This window comes from Dermacentor silvarum, chromosome 8 (assembly GCF_013339745.2).
Source record: "Dermacentor silvarum isolate Dsil-2018 chromosome 8, BIME_Dsil_1.4, whole genome shotgun sequence".
Classification (NCBI taxonomy): Eukaryota; Metazoa; Arthropoda; class Arachnida; order Ixodida; family Ixodidae; genus Dermacentor; species Dermacentor silvarum.
Window position 1 is genome coordinate 157,995,398 of NC_051161.1, and position 8,617 is coordinate 158,004,014.

Here is an 8,617-nt window from a genome sequence, read left to right on the forward strand (position 1 = left end):
CCCGGCATAAAACACTTTCGTGTTAAAAATCACAGCATATCCACGGGGTGAATGATGATGAGTGGGCGAAGCTCCGGAGGGAATCATCGGATCTCCCGCTTAAGGCGACGCTAGCACAAACGCGTTAGAAACGTGCAGTACTCTCTAGTAAGGGAGAGCGTCCACAGCGTCTTACGCAGCCATTTACACATACATGCCGGAACGTGCACCGCGTTTGCCGACGCCATCACATGACTGCTGAGAGAGTATACCCCCCCCGTATTCATAAACGCTCCTCGACTTGACTTGCCATCGCCTTGGGCAGCGCGTTCGAAACGCGTTGAAGGTAAGGCGGAGAGGCCAAGCTTCTTACACGGGCCGTAACGCTCTAGCACAAACGCGTTAGAAACGCGCTAGAAACGCGGCCTTTCGTTAATGTTGGGTATTTATTGCCATCGTGGTGCGTGTGTCTATGTGCGCTTCGTGGCGTAGTGGTTAGCGCCGCGCGTTCGGAAGCGAGGGGTCCCTGGTTCGATTCCGCGCTACGGACACAACTTTCGGAATTTTTTCATAAAACGCCGGAAGCGTTCTCCGGAAGCCGGAAGCTGGCTTCCGGAACCGGAAGCGGGTATTCGGAAGCGGGGAAGCGGAAGTCGGCTTCCGGTTATACTATACGTATACGTATATATGTATATATGGGTATACATACATATACGGACACACAATGCCATCTATTGAGCAATTCATAAAACTAGACGTGGTTACCTACTACGACGGAGACGAACGGGTACCGCTATACGGAGCTTCGCCCCTAATAAAAAAATCACAGCATATCCACGGGGTGAATGATGATGAGTGGGCGAAGCTCCGGAGGGAATCATCGGATCTCCCGCTTAAGGGGACGCTAGCACAAACGCGTTAGAAACGTGCAGTACTCTCTAGTAAGGGGGAGCGGCCACAGCATCTTACGCAGCCGCCATTTACACATGCCGGAACGTGCACCGCGTTTGCCGACGCCATCACATGACTGCTGAGAGAGTATACCCTCCCCCGTATTCATAAACGCTCCTCGACTTGAACTTGACTTGCCACCGCTTTGGGCAGCGCGTTCGAAACGCGTTGAAGGTAAGGCGGAGAGGCCACAGCGTCTTACACCAGCTTCTTACACGGGCCGTAACGCGCTAGCACAAACGCGTTAGAAACGCGCTAGAAACGCGGCCTTTCGTTAATGTTGGGTATTTATTGCCATCGTGGTGCGTGTGTCCATGTCCGCTTCGTGGCGTAGTGGGCTAACGCCGCGCGCTCGGAAGCGAGGGGTCCCTGGTTCGATTCCGCGCTACGGACACAACTTCGGAATTTTTTTTCTCATTTTTCTCAGACAGGTTACACACTACTGGTTACACACTACTACTACGACGACGGGGACGAACGGGTGCCGCTATAAGGAGCTTCGCCCCTAAAAGAAGCGCAGCGCGTGCTCGGGGCGCAAGCTCGGCACGCGCAGTGTCGTTCCAAAAGCCAGCCACGCTGGTCGTCGCAGCCCCGTCGCTCGGCTCGCCGCCTTCGCCCTTCTGATCAGGGACGACGGCACGGATCGTACAGCCGCCGTCACGTCCCTCCTACAAATGCATGTTCGTCAAGCGTGGCTGTATAGCCTAGTGGTTTGAAGGCTAGGCTATACTGCCACGCTTGCAGAACATGCATGTTATTACTAGGTTTGTATGCAATTTGGAGATCACGAACTGACTACATGCTAGCTTTAAAAAACGCGAAATCGGCGTGGACCCACTTGTGTGATGTTTTTACATTCACAAGTTCGCTGCTTGACGGTAAAGATGTGTTTAGCAAGACATTGCAGGTGTGGCAGAAGCGCCTGCAGCAAAGACTAGTCTTTATGTAGATGTGTGATTCCCTTTCTCTGGGGTTAGGAAACCTGTGAAAAAAACGATGCAGTGCATAGTCAGGGATTGTTCCATTCATGCTGGAACATCCCCTGGCCGTGGGTACGCTGGTTCAAATCCCGCCTCGGCAAGAAACCTGGTTTTCTTTTCTTTCTTCATTGCTGATGATGATAGCTTCTTCAGACGAAACACAAATTACGGCTGGCTTAAACAGTTTCGCTCTTAAAAAACTGCCGATCTTCAGTTGAGAAGCCGACATCGAAGCGCACATCCGAATCGTGCGCGCCACCATCTCGCCGAGACTGACGAGGGTTGCCAGGTCTTCGGAAGAAAACGTTTTTCAAAATTTTTTTACGAAAAAAAAGAAATTTTCGTAAACTAGCCAAAAAGGTCACCAACTGCAGCAAAAGCTAAAGATAGCAAAAAATTAAGAGCCCTTACACTACTATAAAATGGAAGCCAGCGAAGCTGTGAGTATGGTGGGTCTGCTGTAGTGAATGTTGCCCCCACGATGAGAATGGGCGTATCGTCGTTAGGCTTCACCCAAACGAACATGTCTATCATGAACGTTCCGGTTGAGAAACTCGCGTTGAAACCTGGCCGTCGCACCGGGGAAGTTGGCGCTAGCGTTGCCGAGGCATGCACCACCATTGTCGGATTCCTGTAGGGCAAGACGACGCTGACATTTGGCCTCAACATCGTGCTCCCGAACTCGGAGTCGGCGGCTCTTCACTGACGTTTGGCCGTAACATCGTGCTCCCTCAACTCGGTGTCTGCGGCTCTTGGCTGGCGTTTCGCCTGGGCTTCGGAAGCCCTCACGCTAGAACGGGCACATCGACGACGAACCCTTTCCCGTGCGCGTTCGCGGTGGCGTTGCTCAAACGCGTTAGGACACGTCGTCAATTGCTCATGAATGGCTCATGACCCCTTAAGAAATGGCTCATACCCCCGTAAACGCGACCTAGCCATTACGAAGACCGAAGAGAAGTGAAATTCTACGCTGTAATGAATAGCGGCAACACAGCCAGCTGTGGAAGCAGACGACGACGAACGCGGTAGCAGTGGCGCGAGCGTCGGCACGCGCTCGTGCTCGGCACGGCATCCAACTGGACGAGCGCAAACCGAGGGGCGCCAATGAGCCAGCTGTGGAAGAAGACGACGCTCGAGCCAATGCTGATGATGACAGTCTTTTATTGCGATAGCAATTATATGGACACTCAAAAGCAGATTTCTGCCGTCGGCGTCGCCGTCGCCGTCGCCGTGAGGTTCCGTATGACGTCAATGCAGATGAAATCGTCGCCGCGCGCCGCCGAACACTGTATGTGCGAGTGAAAGGGGGCGAGGGACGCGCTCTTTCACGGGGAGTGAACGCACGGCGGAGAACAAACGCGCGTTCTGCGCCGTGCTTCCTTAAGGGCTGCAGAAGTAGGCGTCTCTTTCCTCCTTTACAATCACCATATATGTAGAGCAAACGCGCCTTCTTCCGACGCGCGAGAGGCCGTGGGGGAGGGGGGGAGGGGGAGGGAAGGGAGGCGACGTTTAGCTGCGGCACCAAGTGCCTATTTATATCAGAGGCTCCGGCAACAGTCACCAACGCCGCAGGCATTTTGAGCGAACGCGGGCAAAACGCCGACGGCGTCGACAACAGTTCTGCGCGTTGCCGGTCCTGCTGCATGTCCAAGTTTATACAGCTGATAAAGCTAATATCATTACTCCGTATAGCTCTCTACAAATTTGCTATCGCAATTGATGCTTCGCCTTTCAGGTGAAACTGCGACAACTTTTTTCAACACGCGGACAGTATCTGGGGGAACTAGCCCCGTGCGTTCGCTTTTTCGCGTCGTTTGCGCGCCTATTCGCGCTCCTGGGCACGCAGTCGCTCCTTGCATTGTTCCTCCGAACGAAGGGCACGCGGCCGGGCCATCGTGAGTCAAAGGGCAACTCCACGTCACGGAACGGCTAAATGCCGTTGTCGACACTGAGAGACGGTGCGGAACACAATGGGCTCTTTCCGTCGGACGCAAGTGAGGGTAACGGCGACGCTGGACAATGGCGTGCGCTGCCTCTCTCGCGGACGCCAGGGGAGATGACGGTGAAGCGCAAAACAATGGATCATCCATCATGGGCTGTGACACTATTTCCGTCGTATGCAAGGGAGGTTGACGGCGACGCCGAACAGAAGCTCGATCCAACGCTGATGATATGATGATGCTACACGCGGACACGATCCTGGCGGACCTAGTCCTTAAGAGCGTCGCTGTAAGATGTAGCCATGCTGCAAAGAACCATCAATTCCCAATTTTTGAAGCAAAAATAAAGAAAAAAAGGCGAGAAAGACCTTTAGTTTTTGCTGCACTGGTTGCAAACGAGAATACAAGAACAATATAATTCACAGCCCTTATACCACTGTGAAGATGGAAGCCGCTGTAACTATGGTGGGTCTGCTGTAGTGAATATTGCTATAGTGAATTTATATATTATCATTGTTGATTATATTGAGCATCTTCAGCATGTCCGACAAAGAGGAAGCACACCGGCGTCTTGTTTTTGCGCGGCGCGATGGCCGAGTAGTGCGTTTTCTGCGACAAGTCCGCCCCATCGTCATAGACTAGCGTATGAGCCACAGCGTTCATAGCCACTGCCCACTGCACGGCAGCGTCATATCCTACGCGGGTATGAGCCAATCTTGATTTATTTCTTTCTCTCTTTCTTTGTTTCCTTCCTTCCTCCCTTCTTTTTTCTTATCTCTAGCTCATACCCACATATCCAATGCGGGTATGAGACACGTGATTTTACTATCGTTAATCTTCACGTAACTGACGGGCATGCGATGTTATTGATGTCATGACCTACAGTCATGTTAGTCATCCGTTTTGACACTTGTGCTAAGGAACAACTGGCGGGAAACCGCCATGTCCCTGAAGCCAACCGCAACGCATGTGGAGCCGAAATAGGGATGATGATAGGTTTTTCTACACGCGGACGCGATCTTGGGGGAACTAGCCCTTAACATCATTATCATCATTCTCAGCCTATATTTAGGCCCATTGCAGGACGAAGGGTTCTCCCTGTGATCTCCAATTACCCTGTCTTGCGCACATATTATTATACCATAATTTGCTGCAGTGAATATTGCTATGTAGCTGACGTTCTTTGATATTGTCTGCCGCACACTTGCGTGCTTTCTCATAGCCGAAGTGGTGTCGCCAGTTTCAGTTCAAAACACTTCCTGCACGCCATGCTTGCACCGCCACATATGACTGCTCTTCAAACGTTCTCATGCCAGCTGTATGGCGTCAGACACGCTCTACTCGCAAGCACCTTCAGTCGCAAGCACCTTCAAGAAACTTTACGTAGAAGTTTCTTAAACGCGCTTGCGACTGCATATTAGGGAGAGTAGAGCGTGTGTGACGTCATGCAAATTTCTTAAAGGCGCTTGCGACTGCTACCAGGGAGAGTAGAGCGTATGTTACTCCATACGATCTACGGGAACGTGCACTGGCACCTGTAATGTCATCGCTGGCATGCCGCGTTTCGATTGTTGCAGTCGCTTCTGCAACTATCCATGCCGCGCAAAGTACAAGTTGCTCGCAGAGCAGAAGCTGCAGCCCCTTCCTCCCACGCTGCCTTCCCTTTGTCCTCCTTTCGTGTGGGAGTCGCGGGTCCCCCTCGCTCGTTGCGTTGTTCCTCCGAACGAATGGCACGCGGCCGAGCCATGGCGAGTCGTAAGGGCAACTGCTAAGAGCGCTAGCGCCGCGCCAGCGCTCTTCTTCGACACGCAGACATTGCGCTACTGAGTAGAGTAGCGATGTCAACGTGACGGAACGGCTAAACGCCTTTGTCGACCCTGTTAGGGGAGAGGCGGGCGAGAGCCCAGAGAGAGTCAGCGGCACAGGCGGCAGAGGCCGGCAGGGCTGCGCGCATGCGTCGCAATGGGAGAGCGGGCACGCACACGCACAGTCTAGGGTGCCTCCGCTCCCTTTCCACTGGGAAGTCGCCTTTGCTCTCCGTCATGCGTTCGCTCCCCGTGAAAGCGCGCGTTCCTCGCCCTCGCGCGCTTTCACTCGCACATACAGCGTACGGCCACTGAGAATTTTTTTTCTACATCCGGACGCGACTATCGAAGAGTGAGCCCTAAGCAGCTTCGCTGTTAAAACGTTTGCTAACACAGAACTTTCTAAGACTATGGCACTTGATAATTAACTCACAGAATTCAAGATGTAAAGTTTATCAGAATTCAGGGAGATTATGAAAAAGCGTGTGGCTTGTACTTTATGAGCATCCACAAATAATACATGCCCGATACGTAACTTCGCTTCCGTGCGTATGGCTACTTATTTCACGGCTGCTGCCAAGATATCATTGAGCGATTATTAATTGACTTTTAATTTCGCTTAACGAACTCACGTTCATAAGCCTATATGCAGGAAAGATCATAATTGTTTAGTTTGATTCAACAAAATAATTCTTATTCGCACTTTTTCCACGATGAAAATCACTACCAGTGTTTTATAACTGATGACACTGAACTACAGAATAATCTAGACGGCGCCGAAGGTTGCGGACCGAAACGGTAGGAGGTTCGAAAAAAACTGCCTCCTTAACTACGGCATATATGGAAAATAAACTGTAATATTCTCCGGATTTCAGCGCAGTGTATGTGTATTTCTTCGTTAATCCCTGTTCCACACGATGGTCTCATTTCTAACAACCGTATTTTGTCGTCAATTGTGTTTCATTATGTAGTTACGATACGCGGACAAATACTATAATTAACGAGTATAATATAATTGAAGAGTGCCTTATGTTTTTTTAGCATTCTTGCAAACTTCGCACCTATTTGCCGGGAGCTTACTTTCCTTTGGCGCCGCCCGATGCTAGAGCAAATAAAGAACTGCCTTGGGCTTCAATTTTTTTTCTTTCTATAAGCTTGCAATACTTTCGGCTAAAACTGATCGTTCGTGAAATGGAGCTGAAACATGACAGTGATCTCTGAGTATACGCATGGTAAGATGCAAATTTCTTGCATTTGAATTTGTTTTCACTCTTGGAAAGGAAGATGGCACAATCATGCACATTTTTATTATACATGTATCTAAAAGGAAACGTCACTTATCTATTTATTTGTTGAGGTTCATGCCTTCGCTACAGAAAATGTACGTTAACAAAAAAAAAAAGAATGCTCGCCATATTGAAACTTTGTAATGTGAGTATTGGACAACGCGGACACATCATTTAAGAGAATAAAACGTGGTTTTATGACACAAGAACACGGCAAAAACTACGGTTATGGTGCACGCGCACCGAACGCGGCGATGAAACTGACTCACTGCACGCGCAACACGCGACACAACGTTGCCAGAATACGACAAGGCTCACATCCGACCACTATTTGTGATGGGCTTTCAATCTCACGCCCCGCTCCTCTTAAAAGTCATAATCTTGTAGCCATTGAAGTTTCCGAACGAGACTGCGAGGCCGGTCACGACGGTGTAGTCCATCGTAGTCAGTCACTTGGAGTAGGATCTGGCGGTACAGTTGCGGGTCCTTTTTCGCAATCGCTTACAGAAGAATCATCACTGGTAGTCTCAGCTTGCTATTCTTCAGAACTGGCAGCTGTTTATTGTCTATCTGAAGTGCTAGGCCTGACTTGGAAAAGCGCAGAGTCGACATATGAAAGATGAAATGGCTTCAGCTGGCTTCGGGACTGTGCGTCTCTTTCTCCTTTTTTCTTTCTTCTTTTTTCTTTCGTTCTTTCTCTTCGTCGTTCCGCTTCTGCTTGTGTTTATTCTCGTGGGAGGCATCCGAGGCATATTCCAGTTTCATGATTGGGAGTGTCACCCATTTGTGTTTGTGCTTTTTATGCTTGTGCTTGTTTCGCTGTGGCTGATGACTCATCATGCAATACTGTTCAGGCAGCGGTCCGGGATGAAGCCTGAAGCCAAACAGTTGGGCGACGGTAAGGGCCAGGAGTTCCTTTCCACAGACGGGTGGCTTTTTGATGAGAGAGCGTAGTGAACTGTTGTCTTGACCGCCGGGAGCATCGATGTTGCCTGGCATATTGGGCAAGCAAGCACTGAGCTGGTCCTTGACCTCATGACCGCTGAATTTGTTGTAGGAGTGCTCCAATCCATATGATGCCATTAGGTTTGTGGCTCCGTTGAGCTCACTCTCATTCGCAAGAAGCTCTTGACACTGGCGCTCAATGAAGCCGCGTCCCTCGTTGCTGTATCTGTAAGGTTCACGGGCATATGGTAATGCGTCAGGCACAAGGTCAAAAGAATGTTCAGTCTCTTCGTGAAGGCCCAGATCATTGTCATCAGTGGCGAAGAGGTCGACATGCTGGCGCAAGACGTCTTGAACTGCTGGGACTTCTTGCTGTAGCTGTGCATGCATTTGAGCATCACGTAGCTGTGGGCATTGACGTTCAAACTTGAAATCAATGCTGAAAAGTGGTGTCTCCGGTTAACGTGGTACTATTTCAGGCAGCTCTTCATGCTGTTCGAGCGATAACCATGTCGGTAGGGTGTTGTCAGGCAACGGTGCAATCTGCAGGCAGCCTGTAGATGACGCTGCTTTTGTGAAAGGAGACATAGTGCTACTGGGCCACACAACAGCATTGGACATCCTTGGTAGCACTTTCTCATGGCATGGCATCACAATACCCGTGCTAGGATGGTGAATTTCCGTTGGATGAGGTGGCCGTACAAGGAGCTCAGCGTGAGCTGCCTCAAACC

The 8,617-nt window shown here is 50.4% G+C and overlaps 1 protein-coding gene across 1 annotated transcript; it reads right to left on the reverse strand.

Annotated features, from left to right (window-relative positions):
* Positions 1-7,571: 7,571 nt before the first annotated feature.
* Positions 7,572-8,276, reverse strand: LOC119462527 (mediator of RNA polymerase II transcription subunit 19-like). The gene has a single exon (XM_037723870.2). The coding sequence runs from the start codon at positions 8,274-8,276 to the stop codon at positions 7,572-7,574; it is 705 nt and encodes a 234-aa protein (XP_037579798.1).
* Between the last annotated feature and the right edge of the window lie 341 nt (positions 8,277-8,617).